General features: G+C 43.7%; 3 protein-coding genes across 3 annotated transcripts; all 3 read right to left on the reverse strand.

Moving 5' to 3' along the window:
* Positions 1-627: 627 nt before the first annotated feature.
* ORYCUNV1R1579 (vomeronasal 1 receptor oryCunV1R1579) lies at positions 628-1545 on the reverse strand. The gene has a single exon (NM_001167266.1). The coding sequence runs from the start codon at positions 1543-1545 to the stop codon at positions 628-630; it is 918 nt and encodes a 305-aa protein (NP_001160738.1).
* An 8588-nt stretch (positions 1546-10133) lies between these two features.
* Positions 10134-11553, reverse strand: LOC149120741 (protein FAM90A27P-like). The gene is made up of 2 exons (XM_089320133.1): positions 11362-11553; positions 10134-11000 (listed from the first exon to the last, which is right to left on the reverse strand). Exons 1-2 carry the CDS (start codon positions 11551-11553, stop codon positions 10134-10136), a joined length of 1059 nt encoding a protein of 352 aa, XP_089176259.1.
* Positions 11554-12239: 686 nt separating this feature from the next.
* LOC149120742 (uncharacterized) lies at positions 12240-17239 on the reverse strand. The gene is made up of 6 exons (XM_089319592.1): positions 17141-17239; positions 16662-16766; positions 14681-14853; positions 13530-13698; positions 12938-13137; positions 12240-12459 (listed from the first exon to the last, which is right to left on the reverse strand). The coding sequence occupies exons 1-6, from the start codon at positions 17216-17218 to the stop codon at positions 12324-12326; spliced, it is 861 nt and encodes a 286-aa protein (XP_089175718.1). The 5' UTR covers positions 17219-17239; the 3' UTR covers positions 12240-12323.
* Between the last annotated feature and the right edge of the window lie 131 nt (positions 17240-17370).

Genomic DNA, 17370 nt, shown 5'->3' on the forward strand with positions numbered 1-17370 from the left:
GGCTCTCTAGTCTTGACACTTGTGCCATGACATGATGTTAACATTATAGATACCAAGTGAGAGATATTTTTGAACTCTCTGTTCCAATTTTTGACATATTTTTGAAAAATTTCAAAAACAATTTTTAATCTATTTTGTAAGTTTGAGTTAAAAATCTTTTTTACTTTTGAAGTTGCCCATTTTGCTCTTCTGGTATCTTAAAATCAACAAAATTTCTCATGATCAAAACAGGATCATGTATTTTGGCTCCAAGTTGAGACTCATCTACTGCTCCATGCTTGATGAAGCTAAACCCTTGTTATGCAGCTGTCCTTTCAATTCCAAGTTCAGGTTCATCTTAGGAAATTTTAACATCTTAGATTTAAAGTTGCACATTCAAAGATATTTCCAATATCCTTATAGTACTTCAGGATGTAAGTCACACAAATATGACTGTATAAGTCCTTACATTTTAATTGCATCAAATTTCATTGACTATGGCTAGGATCATTTGCTATTTTATATTGAGCCAGTCTCAGTTTGTCTTGTTCATCACTCACTCTGAAATGAAATTTACTTATCTGAGTCATCAATAGCTGAACATGATGCAAGATAGACAACTTGTATTTTTCTGATGAAATGAGGAACTTACATGTTTCTTCCACAGCAGGCAAAGCAGAGCCTGGATGAGCCGCGCTCACGACACATGAGAACAAAGGGGCTAATTGTTGGAAAACCTGCAGTGATTAGTGCAGCGATGTTCACCAGCCACCCATTGGAATAACCAAAAACAGCTAAGTAAACATAACTGATAGAAGAAAGGGCGTAAAATAATACAAAGGTACTCACCAAGACAAGGATGCTTTGGGTGGCTCTGGCCTCAGGGGGGGATCTAGGGGAGAAATGGATCCCATGTATGTGTTGGACCTGCTGCTTGTGCCTGTACAGGATGAAAACCATGGAGCCGCTGGCCCAGGTCATAAGTCCCAAACACAAAACATCATGGGAAGATGTCAGTGCTGCATATACTGAGCCTATGACGTTGTCATGAAGTGGAGCACGACAATATGCTGAATATTTGTTCTGTGTGATGTTTTCACTGGTCTGTTTGTCAGTCATATAAATAGGAAAAGTGATATTCACCAGCATGTGGAAGACCCAGCATAGGATATTAGAGGATCCAGTGTACCTTGTGGCTTTTGTTTTAATCATGGCCCACCTGGAATTCCTAGGGTTGATTATGATAACCTGGAAGACACTCGAGAGGCAGGTGGTAGCAATGGACACACCCCTGGCTACTCTGTGAACATATAAAAGAACTTTGCACCCATAACTACTGGTGAAATGTTTTAAGCCAATAGCTGCCATGGTCGCTGGGATTCCTCTGGAGAGAATGACCAAGGAGTTGGCTACAGTCAGGTGCCTGAGAATCAAATCCATGGGTCTCAGCCTGCATCCGCTGAAATAAAGGGACATATAATGACACAGAAGTGAGAAATTCCCCAGTATTCCAATAACCATCTGGAATAGAAAGAACATTCCTACTTTTAAATCCACAGAGGTCATTCTGCCATTTTCCAGGATGCAGTATTCAAATTCTTAAGCACAGGATTCTGCATGGAAACATGAATTGTGGAATATATTTGCATAGAAAATAAAGTGGACACTTAGCATTCCTGCCCCGAGTATTAATAGCTAAAATACATTTTGTTGTTAGTAGATTTTCCAAGTTTCATGTGTTGCTCATTAGGATACCACTTACGATAGTGTCAGCCCTTATTGTTGCTGATTTACCTACTCTAATATGTAATATTCACAACTCTTTGAGTTCATCTAATATCATCCTCTTTTCAGCATCTAGGAAAATTAAACCACAAGAAGATTAAATGACTCATATGAATATCAGTAGAATAAGGATTCCAATCTGAGTAGCTTGACAGCAATGACATTAATATTTAGTGCATTGCTATATGAAAAGTGTCTTGCACTTGATTGGGCATCTGTTGAGAAATAAAACTTATGCTTTCCATTTTTCTCTTTTAATTTTGTCTTTTAGTGAACTCTTGGAAGGACTTCCATGTCTATGTGTGTATATACACATGAACATACACATAGGTATATACTGATATGATCATACTTCAAATTTATTTTTCTTTATAAATTTTGCTTGATAATTTCCTATTTTTCTGTATGTATCTATTCTTCATATCAATGTAAGTTATGAATGAATATTTACTGAATAATTTTTGTGACCAAACTTGATTTATTTAATGTGGATAAATGTTAGGAGGCAATAGAAAAATTCATTTCAATTTTGCCCAGACAAAAAATAGAATAGCATCCATCACAGATATTAAAGTGCACAATTAGTTTGTGCCCTAGGATCTGACACAAGAAACATAAACAACCTACAAAGTATTTTAGAGTAAAAGATAAATTAATCATCTTTGCAGATTATGTTACTATATGTTCACTATTTTGGAGAAATTAATTGAAATTTGAACTAACATTTTATTTGGAAAAGCTATTTAAATGCAGCAAAAATCTGCAAAATGTAATTTAGAGGCATGGAACCTTGTGCATTTAATCAATTGAAAAGAGAAAGTTATACCTTGAGAGTAACACTGAAATATTTTAACCAGAGAAAATATAATGAGGAACATGTAAGCCTTAAAACTTCTTTTTTCTGGGATTATATGTAAAATTAATTTTTTCTTTAAAATTAAAGTATAATTTAAAAGTAAAGTCCTTCATTGTTTGCTATCTGAAACCCTCTATTATGATGTTAAATTTTCTTAATTTCAGGATAGATCTTCCCTACTTTCAGAAAGCAGAATATTCCTCCATGATTAACAGATCATAGTAATTTTCAGTAGAGTCAAATTGACTGTCTCCATTAGGCATATCACACCTAAATTACAGAAAAATAACTGTATTTCAGCAATTGCTATTGAGTCACAGTTTCTGCTGAGAATAAATCATTCAGCTAGCTCCATCACATTCATCATTCTTTGCACACATCTTTTACAGACATAACTATGCTACTCCTGGAAATATCTCTGTGATATTTTGCATATCATATTCAACAGATTAATTTGGAAATTACAATATTGAAGCACATAAAACTTCAGACTTAGATAACACTTAGCTCAAACACCAAGAATCCCTTCAATAAGAATTTCATTAAATTACATTAGCAACAGTCATGTGTGATCTAGGGTCCCAGACTCCCAGTCTCTCTCCACAAGCTCAGCTCATGTCTCAGAAATTACTCATCCTTCATGTGTAGTTTTGCCAATGGAACAGTTTCTACTCTGACAGAATTTATTTGCCACACATGCACACCTACCCAAACTTCTGATATACCTCCTTTCCTTGCAGACTGTGTCTCTAAGACTGAAAGAAAAATGCTAGACTCCTCCTTCTGTGAGCTCAGTGTGATACTTTTAACAACCTAAGGCTGCATGCGAGGGAATAAGGCAGGGCCTGAGAAGAGGGTATGTCATTCTGTGACCTCATCTCCCCACAGAACCACAATTACCATTTCACCTGTAGCCACAGTGCCAGCTCACACTCAGGGAGCTGACAGTAGTTCTGAAAACTTTTTAATTCCCACAATCTATTGGAAGATTCTCATGAGCATATCCAAAGAGACCACTGGAGTGTTTGAGAAAGACTCTTCCTTTTTCCCTTGTTCCCATGGGCAGACAGGGTCTCCCATGGAATGAACAGGAAATGCTGAGGACTGAGCCAGGAAGGCCTGACAGAAGATCACCTATCTCATTGGATCTCTGCTTCCATGAGAATTCCTTCTACCCTCAGTCTAATTCATTGTTAATTGTTAGACCCTGGAATGCTATCATTATTGCATTTGGGTGCAGAAAACACAGAATCACTCAAACTACTCAAGGATTTTTAACTTGGTAAGTACAAAGTAAAACATTTGATGTCAATATGGAATCACTTGAATAAAACCTAGGGAAACACTTGAAGATACTGGTGCAAGCAATGATGTCTAGGATAAGACCCCAAAGGTGCAGGCAACAAAAGCAAAACTAGACAAATGGGATTATTTCAAACTCAGAAGGTTCTGACAGCAAAAGAGATAATCAATAGAGTGAAGAGCTATCCAACAAGATGGGAGAACATATCTGCAAGCTACTTATCTGAAGGACTAATATCCAGAATATCAGTAACGCAAAAAACTTAACAAAAAACAACCAGTCAAGTTAAGAAATGTGCAAAGGACCTGAACAGACATTTCTCAAAAGAAGAACTACAAATGGCCAAAAATTACAAGAAAAATGCTCTACTAGCCATCAAGGAAATGGAAATAAAACCACAATGAGCTGTTACCTCACCCCTGTTAGAAAAGCTATTATCAAAAAGAAAGTCACAAATGCTGATGAGGATGTAGAGAAAGGAGAACTCTTGTATACTGTTGGTGGGAACATAGATCAATACAACCACTATGGAAAACAATTTAGAAATGTCTTTAAAAAGTAGAACTGCCATATGATTTACCAATCCACTACTGGTTATATATCCAAAAGACCTGAAAATATGGTATTAAAGAGACACCTGCTCCAACATTTTATAGCAGGACTGTTCACCATAGCCAAGATTTGAAATCAACCAGGGTAGCCATCATCAAATGAATGGATAAAGAAAATGTGGTATATATACACAATGTAATAACATTCATCCATAAATAAAGAATGAACTTCTATCATTTGCAGCAAAAATGGATGGAATTGAAAAATATCATGTTAAGTGAAATGAGCCAGCCACACAAACACAAATACTACATGTTCTCCCTGATACATGTAAGGAAAAAAAAAACCTAAATCTGAGCACAAATAGTGATTACTAGAGAATGAGAAGAGTGGGCTGGATAGAGGAAGTTTACATTAAAAAAAATAAGGTAGAGGGGGCTGGCACTGTAGCATAGCAGGTTAAGCTGCCACCTGCCATGCTAGCATCCAGAGTGGATGCCAGTTAGATTCCATTCTGATCCAGGTCCCTGCTAATGTGTGTGGGAAAGCAGCAGAAGGAGCTTGGCCTCTCTCCTTCTCAGACTGTTGCTAATCCTTTCACAGAAATAAGCCACTCATGCAAAACTGGATTCAAAGTAAGACTTTCTGTTATGTTGCAAAAAAAAAAAATGTAATCCACTCATGCTTTCTCACACTGGCATTATCAATAAGCATTTGAAAACTCCTCATGTGCATGGATTGGAAAATGATGGTACACTGACATAAACTTCTCTTGTAATTCAAATTTTCATGAACTCTTCAAAGTCTTCTCATTGTTTTAGAGAGAGGCTATGTGCTGACGCTAATTAGAAAATATTAGAGGTCAAAATTATGTTTAATGCACCTAACCTGCTGATCCTCACAGCTTAGCAATGAGGGACACTGGAGAGTAACGCTGTGGACCCTCGGGATTGTGTGGCTGATGGGCTGCCGGGCTCCCTGCCTGGCACTTCCAGAGACTCTGGCACCAAGGACCACAGCCTGAGAAAAGATCAAACTCCGACCTGGAAATGCGGTTTCTGCTCCATGTGTATCGCTTTTGCACCTTCTTAACTTGCAGAAAATCTCAGTCAAGCTGGTGTTTGCACCAGGAATACAGGCCAATCCTCCCCCAACTCCACTCCTTGAGCCTGGGGCCACACTGATGTTAGAGTGATGGCTGCAAGCCATGACCATTTTTAGAACTTGAAAACCCATGTTTCTCTTCTCTGCCTCTGATGTCTGTGCCTAGTGAGTTGCTGTTCAGCTACTTTATTTCCTCCCATTCTTATTCGAGTGAAGCCTGGCTCGCTTGTAAAGTGAGGACAGGTCAACATGAATGATCTTTGCACACACACATGTGAAGCATTGTAAATGCTCTCTGGGGTATAGTAAATGTTCCAAACTTCATGGTTCAGTTTAAAGCCTGTTACTTCTCTAAGAAAATCCGGCAATAATTATTTCCTCAGTCTTTCAGCTCCTTGGCACTGCAAGTGTGACCCATAGAGATCACTTTAATCCCTTGGAAAATGAGAAGCAGGGGCCAGCCTCTTGGTACCGTGGGTTAGGCCACTGCTTGAGACACCAACACCCCACATTAAAGTAGTGACTCGAGTCCTTGCTGCTCCGCTTCTGATTCAGCTCCCTGATAATGAGCCTGGGAAAGCAGCAAAAGATGGCTCAAGTGGTTGGTTTGCTGCCACCCTTGTGGGAGACCAGGATGGAGTTCCTGGCTCCTGCTTTCAGCCTGGTCCAGATCTGCCTGTTGCAGCTCTCAGGGAAATAAACCAGCAGAGGAAAGTTTCTCTCTGTGTGTGTGAGTGTGCGTGTGTGTGTGTGTGTCTCTGTGTGTGTGTGTGACATGTATGCAGATCATCCGGACAGAAGATCAATAAGGAAACAGCATATTTAATCGACACTATTGCCCAAATGGATCTAACAGATATCTACAGAACATTCAATCCTACATCTAAAGACTTTACATTCTTCTCAGCAATGCATGGAACCTTCTCTAGGATTGATCACATACTAGGTCATAAAGCAAGTCTCAGAAAATTTAAAAGAATTAGAATCATACCATGCAGCTTCTCAGACCACAGTGGAATGAAGCTGGAAATTAGCAACTCAGGAAACCCCAGAAAGTATGCAAACACATGGAGACTGAACAACATGCTCCTGCAATAGGGGCCTATACCAAGAAATTGGAATGGCACCAAATAAATGAGCTTTCAGTGCATCTCAAGGACCTAGAAAAACTGCAGCAAACCAAACCCAAATCTAGTAGGAGAAGAGAAATAATTCAAACCAGAGAAGAAATTAACAGGATTGAATCAAAAAAAAATTACAAAAAATCAGCCAAGCGAAGAGCTGGTTTTTTGAAAAAATAAACAAAATTGACACCCCATTGGCCCAACTAACTAAAAAAAGAAAAGACCCAAATCAATAAAATCAGAGAAGAAAAAGGAAATGTAACAACAGACACCACAGAAATAAAAAGAATCATCAGAAATTACTACAAGGACTTGTATGCCAGCAAACAGGGAAACCTATCAGAAATGGATAGATTCCTGGACACATGCAATCTACCTAAATTGAACCATGAAGACATAGAAAACCTAAATAGACCCATAACTGAACAGAAATTGAAACAGTAATAAAGGCCCTCCCAACAAAGAAAAGCCCAGGACCACATGGATTCACTGCTGAATTCTACCAGACATTTAAAGAAGAACTAATTCCATTTATCTCAAACTATTCAGAACAATCGAAAAAGAGGGAATCCTCCCAAATTCTTTCTATGAAGCCAGCATCACCTTAATCCCTAAGCCAGAGAAAGATGCAGCACTGAAAGAAAATTATAGACCAATATCCCTGAAGAACATAGACGCAAAAATCCTCAATAAAATTCTCACCAATAGAAAACAACAACACATCAGAAAAATTATTCACCCAGACCAAGTGGGATTTATCCCTGGTATGCAGGGATGGTTCAACATTCGCAAAACAATCAATGTGATTCACCACATTAACAGACTGCAGAAGAAAAACCATATGATTATCTCAATAGATGCAGAGAAAGCATTCGATAAAATTCAATAATTCTTCCTATTCTACCTTCTATCTTGACTTCAAGTGGCTCAGACTGTCACGTTTGAATCAGGGAGGCAACACATTTTCAACCAAAGCCATTGATGAGTTCTTTTATAAAAATCTCTTCTATAAATTCCCAAGTACAGTGAATCCCTCAGGAATGCCCCTAGGAACGCAGAGGGGCCCCATCCCTCAGGGTTTCCCAGGTCTCAGGTTCGGGCCCAGGGTGCTTTCCCGTGGACCTCAGATGGACTAAGCAGGAAGGCCGTGGCATTTCTGGAAAGATGGACCCGTGTGGAGGAGCTGCATTCCCCAGGAGCCAGGCGCTTGGCATAGCAGCGGGAGGCTTGGCTTCAGGTGCAGCACAGGGAGCGGCCCAGTGCCCAGGGCTCAATACGTGGATGGAAGCTCTGTGCTTCTCAACACCGTCAGGGCCATTTCCCAGGGCACTACGGGACAGGAGGGATGGCCACGGAGACGCCAGGAGCACGCGCAAGGGCAGCAGGAGAGCCTCCAGCAGGTTCCCAGCCCGCTCACGGTCTCACCAGTCCTCATGACTTCACGCTACCTTCGGGCTTGCTCACTGCCAGTGCGCATGCCTATGAGCAGGGCTGGACATTGGCGGGCTCCAGTTACCTTCCAACATCTCCCAGCATGCCTTGCGGGCATTCCGGCCCTGAGGAACTGGGTGCCATAAGACTGTGTCGCCAATGGCGGCGTCCTCAGAGTCTGCTACTTGCAAGGTAATGGCTGTCCAGACCTGCACGTCCCCGATCTGTGTGGATGCCTGAGCTTGAGGGGCTCTGATATCGCAGGGGCCCTGCAGCGGCTTCCGCAGGTGCTTCTCTCAAACTGACCAGGGCAGAGGCCGGGAAGACTCCCTCAGGTTTAGAAAACCCTCTTGTGGGTGTGCATGTAGTGCGGGTTGTTGAAAGGGAGTGCTGTTCTCAGCTGTGCCTATTGGACTGTGGAATCCCCCCAAATAAGGAAACATGCATAGGATTCGTGTTCCTTTCAAACGCACAGGTCGCTGATGTGTGCGACCTGCCTCATTTTAATAACAAGCTTTGGATCCTAGAGGGGTGTGATGTCACATTTCCCTTAGCAGCCTAGGTTGCAGTAAATACAAGATTTTCCCAAAAATCGATGAAAGCACTGCGTGAGACTCAGCTGTGTGCATGAAATATAGGATGCTATGTGTGTGTCTCTTTTTTGAAATGGAAATTGGGCTGAAGTGATATAAAAATCAAAACACCTATGAAACTTAGCAATACATTTATTGATAATAAACCATAGTTTTACAATCACTTTCAATACCAAATGTAGTGTTCCTTCCAATTGAGGCTACTCTGTGGCTTACTTGTGATCAAAGAGTAGAAACGCATGAATAATTTATCATGTGTCTCTCATTATTTACATACTTCACATAATGTATTTAATCTTCTCAGTAACTCTGATCCTGGGTGTATTGTGGATGTCTCCTTTACAGATGAGCTGAGATACTTTATCACAGTGGAAGTCAGTGTCCAATCACCTTCACAAAGTGTGCAGTTTCAATCAGGTCAGTGTTCAATCAACTTCACAAAGTGTGCAGTTTCCTTTTCTAAGACCTGGGAACCATTCATAGCACGTGAGCATGCACTGTGGAGGGATTTGAATGAATTCACCAATAAAACCAAATTCCTTCGTGAAAGACAGTTTTTCCCAGTGAGACAAAGCCAAGAATTTCCCACTAAAACTCTTCCTCAACAATGCAAGGATCCGGGAGGGTACTTTTAAAAAATAGACCTTTAACAACCACATATGGGCCCTTTGACAGCTAGCTACACAAGGGCTAGTCTTTTCTTCACACAGACAGGTGGATTTCACAGCTTTCTAGTGACAGTAGGGGCTCATATCACTGAACATGAGTTCAGTTAGTTTCTCACATAATTAGATCCAATTTACAAAAGCCTTTTCAGGACAGTTTCTTAAGTCCCATTTCAAGCAGCTCCATCTCACACCATTAAATAGGTGGTGTCTTGTGTTGATCCCCAATATTGTGTTAGGCTCCACCCTTTGATCCTGTATCACAACATAGAGTCTCAAAGCAGACCTGCTCCCTGATGCTTCCCCCACCTACGCCTCTCAGTCACTTCCCAGTCCTGAAGACCTGAGGCCATCCTCTCTGACCCAGAGTCAGGGTGGGGGTGGGAGTCTTGTAGGCAGCCTTTAGACACATCAAGGCCAGTCTTGGCAGGTGGAGTTCCTGGGAGAAGAAAGTCACATCCTCCCATCCTGAAGGAGGATGATAATCAAGAACGCTCTGTGAAAATTAGCTGTGCTGTCAGAGGCCCCAAAAAGTTGCTTACGTATGTTGTTATCTTTGTGCTTCATTCGCTTCGTTGTGCTGGTTATGCATAAATACCACCGAGCCATTGGAAGAAACGAGCCTTGATCAGCCTTGTTCTCTGGGCTCCATTCTCTGCCATCTCTTGTCCCTCTTTTCAGTCCCCCCCCTCCCTTAGGTTCTGTTCCACTGGTGTGGCTGGCCCGCACAAGTTCTCCCTTTCAGTCACTGTCATCAGAGGAGGAAGAGACCAGAAGATCCTCATAGAGGACACTCCTTGTGACCTGGGGACCCTGCCTCTCAGACTCCTTTAAGACGTGAGTGTTCTGACGAGCAGCTGTAGACTTCCCTGGATTGGATGTGGGAGGGGTTCTGGACCTGGCACTGTCCTGTTTCTTGGGGCCGATTCTCTGTGTCGTGTCTGGAACACGACTGGACACTCGAAGTTGGAAGATTGGGCAGTTCTGGCCTGAGCTTGAGCAACGTGAGTTAGATGGAGGCTGAGGGTCAGAAATTGGCTTCAGGACTGGCATCTTTGTGGACCCTTGGGGTGCCCGAGAGTGTGCAGGTCCACTTGTACTGGAGAGAGGTTGGGAAACCAGGAGTCTTGGCTTCTTGGGGCAGTTCTGGCTGGTCTGGATGGAGTCTTGGGCAGACCTCTTGCCTGGAGCCTGGGTGCTGAGTTTGGAGTTCTGGACACAATTTTCTGTGACTGGCTGTGGAGGCAACTTTGAATCCACCTCCGCAACTTTGATCTGCACCTGTGGATTAGACCTGTGACCCAGGGTAGGTGTCTTCCTGGCAGGTTGAAGAGTGTCATGAGAGGAAACATCAGGCCCTTTGACTGTTGGCTTGGCACTGCCAGCTGGGCCTGGGGTGAATTTCTTTAGAACATGGTGAGGGGAGTCAGCAAAGTTGACCCCAGATCCTTGGGCTGGGCTGTCAGTGCTCAGCTGAGGTGTTTTGTTTGGAGCCTCAGTAGCGCAGCGTGATCTATAAGGTGTCTCACTAGGCAGTGGACATGGCAGTGCAGAGCCGAGGGGCGACTTCCTCTTGGATGTTTGCACAGGCAATGGTCTAGTAGGATGCTGTGGCAAGAAAGTTCACATTAGACCCCTCAGATGGATGAAGAACTCACATATTCAACCATACAAAAATGGAAAATCAGCATGTTAGTAACGAAAAAGGATATTGATTACTAATATAAATAGGAAGAGAAAGTAGCACATACAGGTAGCACATACAAGATTGCATCTCAATCAGAACCACAAAAAGGGATGAGGCAGCCAATATAAAGAGACAGTACATGTGAAATTAAATTTCACAGAACTAAATATTGAAATCATCCAGTCAAATCTTCAGAGATTGTATACTCAGGTTAGTGAGGGGAAAAGAATACGACATCAGTCTGATTCTTGTTTGTGGCAGATAGGACAAGACTATCATTACCTTGTCTGTTGTTAAGGTCAAGGGAGTGGCTGCACTGTGGAATGTGGTGCTGGGGTGAGAAGGGCTGACCACATTCCGGTTTTCGATCCATGTGTTACACAGTGTGTTGTGAAACTTAAATAGGAAGCGAATTCTACGAAGCTGTATCTGACTTTGAAAATGTTTCCTACAGGTTTTAAAGGTTGATTGCATGTTGGTAGATTGCTGATGGAGTACCATCATATTGTTAAGGGGCAGTTAAATGCAGAAGACAACTACCCTGTGATGAGCTTTGAAAACTCTCTTGGGCCAGTGCTGTGGCATAGTGGGTAAAGCCACCGCCAGCAGTCCCAGCAAGCCATATGGGCACCGGTTCACTTCCAGGCTGCTTCACTTCAGATGCAGCTCTCTCCTATGACCTGGAAAAGCAGTGGAAGATGGCCCAAGTCCTTGGGCCCCTGTACCCACGTGGGAGACAAGAAAGAACCTCCTGGCACCTGGCTTCAGATTGCACAGCTTGTGGTTACAGCCATCTGGGGAGTGAACCAGTGGATGGAAGAACTCCCTCCCACACCTCTCTTTATCTCTGTACCTCTGCCCCTCTGTGACTCTGCCTTTCAAATAAATTTTAAAAATCTTAAAAAAAAAACACATGTCAACTACCTAATCCTTTTTTTATCCAATATGGAGAGTGTAAATCAAAAACAACTTTTGGAAAGGAAACGTGAAATTAATAAAAGTGTAAAAGATGCCTTGGATGGATACAAGACAGCACATGATCAAATCATTCATGGATGCATCAACATGCCTCCACTAGCATTCACTTGCCAACTTGCAAATAGTGACATAAAAATTCAAATAAAGCAACTGGAACATGGGATACAGACAAATAAAACAGGATTCTGTGGGCCAGCCTTGGTTTAAATATAATTCCCACATAGAATGGCATACAATGAAGCAAATAAAAGGCCACAGAGAAAAAATCACACTGCAGAAGCGGGAGTAGGACTCACCCTCAGATAGGCACATGGTTCTGTTGCTGCCTCAGAGTTCTTCGGCTCCTTCTGTGGCCTCCCCTGTGTTGCCTGTGGTCCAGCTTTCCTCTGCTGCCCTTCATGCCTGCAGAACAAATCCTGTTATCTGTCTGAGGTACCTTTCCTGCCTGTCTCCAAGAGGGACAGCAAACCAAACTAAGAGCACTCCCAGGGCCCCATGCTAGCCCTTGTTTAGGAGTGAGGCAGTCACTGATGCCCCTGTGAACTTGGCCCCAGTGGTTCAATTCTTGTCTGGGAAGCCCCTCCACCCCCAGGATGTGCTGCGTTCCCTAGTGTGACTTCAGTGTTGTGCACTTTCATTTGGTCTGTGGCTGTTCTGGCTGCCAGGAGCAGCATTCCAAGGTATTCCACAGCCCTTCCCTTTAGTGGTTCTTAGAATAGGATGAGCTCGGGGTGCACCCCTGGAAGGTCTGGAGCACTTGTCTGTTTCTCTGCAGTTGTCTGTCTATGCCTAGAGACAGCTCCAGGGAAAGAAGAGGGGATGGCACAATCTTCTTGGTAGCCAAAGCTCAGGGCTCAGACTGTGCCTGCAGAATCCTTACCTGTGAGTTCCTGCCTCTTGTCTCTCAGTCTTCCTCAAGGATTCTGCAGGCTGAAGTCCGTCAGGTTTCTTGGGTTTCAGGTTCTCCTTCTCCTGATTGCGACCCAAGGCCAGTAAGGGAATGGCCCCACCCCAGGACTTCATGGGGCACCTCTTGCTTTTGGCCAAGTGCCCAAAGGCTCCACAGTTCTTGCATTTCACCTGTGGGTAGGGGAAGTGGTTATTAGGTGAGCGGGTACCAATCACAGGCAGTTTTCAAAAGTGGATATAAAGAAGATTAGGGAAATTAAATATTATTTCGTGGGAGGTCATAGACCCATGGATTTTTATTTGCCAAGAAACTCAAGATATTATGATCCTCCCAGAGCTAATTCAATCCAGGAATCCAAGGAGGTAGAACTTTCACATCTAAAGGAGATGATAGTGGCTGTTCCCCACAGGCTCTGAATGTGCCGATCAGCCAGGTAAAGAGAAGGCAAACCAGCCCAGCTTGACTAAAGAGGAATAACTGAAGGATGGACACACAGATTCCCGCGTTTAAACCAACTCCTCATGGACCCCTTTGTTCTCGAAAGCCCCAAGCCTCCGCTTACCTTGCTGTACTCTCCGTCTGGTGGGGAAGCCCTCTGGCACACTGATCTTCTCTGTGGGTTATTGTCCTTCAGGGGCCTTCGAGGCTGATGACATACTGAATGGCGTGCCATCTGATTCATAGCCTTGGGCTTCTGATGAGGCTTGCTCTTTAATTGATCGTTGGTTTTCCTAGTCCAAAGAAACAAATTTAAAAATTCAAAATGTATGACACAAGCCCCTTATAGGTCTATTTCTCCCAGGAGAGATTGGAGGGACTTCCTGAGTACTAACCCGCATCCACCACATCTTGGATCTGTGATAGATGCCCCATTCTGACCTATTTTGTGAACTCGTTGTAGTGTTTACCTACTGCCAAAAAAGGACACTGCCCAAGAAAAGACCACTTAATTAAAAGGCTTCTAATAGATGGTGATAGTGAATTGGCAACCCTACACAAAAGTATTTTTGGTTCTGAGTGTTGGTCTAGCTTCTCTCTCCAGACTAAAAGCCCCAGCAAAGCCAACAGAAGGGTAGCCAACAACTGGTATTTCAGATCATAAAAACTCTATTTTCACAGAGTAACTTCTTACCCACAAAGCCGGCAGAATGCTCTGACAAAGCTTTGATATTTCACCTTGTCAAAACAAAATGAATTCTCTCAAGTTAACTGAGGGCAAAAGTAAGTTAGATGCTGGGTGACAGTGAGGCAAAGGGAGACAGTCACACGCACTATTCTTGGACATAGAATGAAAATTGATAAGTAAGTGCTTGACCTTTATACAATCCTTGCTTCTGAAAAGCTGAAGTTGACAAATTGATGCAGTCTGTGATCAACCAGTCAAACTGAACAGTTCCCAACAGGGCATGTGCATAAGCCAGTCAGAACTGAGCAAGCTGAAATCCTTCATTTGCATCAGGAGGACTCCATGAGACCTTGAGCAGGACATCTCCCTCAATAGGAGAATTCCTTCCTCTCTTGGGAGAGGTTCTTTGATCTCCAGTGAGGGCTGCATTGCCCTGGCTTGCAAACCCTGTGATTAACAAATCTTGTTAAATTTTTAAAGTCAAGGCCCTGTGAGGTGAGTGTCCTGCAGCCTTGTTCAGGCAGAAATGGAGGGCCCTTGGGGAATCAGGTCCTGGCCCCATGGCTCACTCCCCAAATTTGCCTTACCTGTCCTTTGGGTCATCTGGTCTTTGGGAAGTTGCTTGGGGCTGGTCCACCGTAAGCTGACATTTCCCTTGGGAGACACAGCGGGCTGTGGGATCCTCTCCAGGCTTCAGGGGAAATCGTAACATGGCCTCAACAGAGGCAACAACTACCCACTTCTCCACCATCAAATCGATCTGATAAAGAGAAAAGAGGCATCAAGATTGAACTTTCAGTCTGCAAGCAGGAAGTGACTTTGGGAAAAGAGAAGATAAACTCCCAGTCACTTGAGCATTTTCTTTTTCTTATAAAGAAGGCTTTTTGTTTAAGTATGTGTAAGATTTATAATTTATTTGAAAGGCAGAGTTACAGAGAGACAGAGGCAGAGAGAAAGAGAAGCCTTGCATCCACTGATTCACTCCCCAAATGGCCACAATGGCTGGAGCTGGGCCGATTTGAAGCTGGGAGCCATGAGCTTCTTCTGGATCACCTGTGCAAGTGCAAAGGGCCAAGGACCTGGGTGATCTGCTTTCCCAAGCCATAGCAGAGAGCTGTGTAGGGAAAGGAGCAGCCAGGAAGAAAGCGGCATCCATATGGGATGCTGGCATGCAGGCAGCGGAACGACCCACCTCACCACAGTGCCAGCCCTTTTCCTTTCTGTTTAAAATGTTTTGATTAGGCCAGTGCAGCGCCACGCTAGGCTAATCCTTCGCCTAGCGGCGCCACACACCGGGTTCTAGTCCCGGTCGGGGCACGGATTCTGCCCCGGTTGCCCCTCTTCCAGGCCAGCTCTCTGCTGTGGCCAGGGAGTGCAGTGGAGGATGGCCAAGGTGCTTGGGCCCTGCACCCCATGGGAGACCAGGAAAAGCACCTGGCTCCTGGCTCCTGCCATCGGATCAGTGCGGTGCGCTGGCCTCAGCGCGCCAGCCGGGGCGGCCATTGGAGGGTGAACCAATGGCAAAAGGAAGACCTTTATCTCTGTCTCTCTCTCTCACTGTCCACTCTGCCTGTCAAAAAATAAAAAATAAAATAATAAAATGTTTTGATTACCATGTTAGTATTTGTAAGCCTTTTAGGAGGAGCCGGTTTTGAGACACAGAGGTAATCCATATAGGCACCAGTTTGATTCCTAGCTGCTCCATCTCTGACCCTTCTCCTTGCTAGTCTGTTGTGGGAAACACCAGAAGATGCCTCAAGTATGTGGACCCCTGCCCCCACATGAGAGACCTGCATGAAGTTCCAGGCTCCTGGCTTCTGCTCCTGCCTTCTGATGGCCTTTGCATCTATTTGAGCAGTGAACCAGCAGATGGAATCAACCAATCAGTCTCTGTGTGTGTGTATGTGTGTGTGTATGTTTGTGTGTGTCGGTGTGTCCATCTCTCTGTGGCTCTGCATTTCAAACAAGTAAATCTCCAAGGAAAACCTTTGTGGGGCAACTGAAGTGTTTCAACACATGCCTACAGCAGGGAGCACCTTAAACTTTTGTTATTCCACAGCCAACAATGAACTTGCTGGTGACCTCCAAATAGTACCAATGGGTGAAGGTACAGGGTCTTGCTTTGTTTCCATTCTCTTCGTACTATTTGTTGACTCTTTTACTGAGAGTAGGGCTCACTCTCTGATCACTAAGTTTGCTGACAATAGATCACTGTAAAAAGCAAGAGTGGGTATCTGAGAGGGAGGGTAAGGGGGAAGTGCCACTATGTTCCTAAATCTGTTAGATGAAATGCATGAAACTTTTGTAACTTCAATAAAGTTTCAAAACAGAAAGTGGAGTCTGGGGGAAATGCTGGTGTGAGCTGAAGGGAAGTAAGATCCATAGCAATTGCATATGCCTGTGTTCTCCTAATGTCCTTTGAAATTGGCCAGTGCAATGTACAGAGAGTTTTAAACATTGACTATTACAGCTGATCATGGGAGGAGTACCTGCCTCGGACTGACCCTCAGCTTTGATGCCATCTCATTCCATCGACTTCTCACTTGACCCAGTATCTCCCATACTCACATCTTGTTGTGGGATCCCCCATTGCTTTAACAGCTCCTTCCCCTGTTCCATGGAAAGAGTGTTGGGGTCCATTGTGGATGGTGCTGGCCAAGGGCATCTGCCTCCCTGGGGAAATAGAAACGGAAGCCACTGGATTCTTATGCCCTGAATTTCAACTAGCTTCTAACAAGGCACTGAGTACATTGAAAGAAAAGATAAGTGAATAACACTCTGTTTGGAAGCCCTCAGTCAAAGGTGCAATGGCCCCTTTACTGCTCACTAGCCACCCCATCTAAATCAGAAAGTTAGGAGGAAATGTTGGCCTTCATCTAATAATGAACATTTCTGAAATATGGTTTGAATCAGGCTCTACCTTGGGAAGCATGAAGCAGTTAACTAATCCTTTCCTCAACTCTTCACACCACTTTCCATGGATTGTCCCCACCCTCCTATTTTTCCCATTTCATACACCAAGGACCAAAACAATCATGGAAACTCACCTGTCGTCTTTCTCGAGCTCTGAGGTTGCTCAGGTGTGGGCACAGGGCAATTCTGCTGGAGACAGAAGCTTCCAGCATGACCAGTGAAGAGGTAGACTGAGGGGGAGGAGCCATGTCCTGCTGGGCTTTATACTGTCCCACAGCCCCAGGATGATCACGTGACACACCCTAATCCCCACAGCTCAATTACATTGAGAGGATTTTCACCCAGGCCTCTGATCTGGTTCACT

This window comes from Oryctolagus cuniculus, chromosome 18, assembly GCF_051225735.1.
Source record: "Oryctolagus cuniculus isolate XC-2025 breed Fujian yellow rabbit chromosome 18, ASM5122573v1, whole genome shotgun sequence".
In the NCBI taxonomy this organism is placed as follows: Eukaryota; Metazoa; Chordata; class Mammalia; order Lagomorpha; family Leporidae; genus Oryctolagus; species Oryctolagus cuniculus.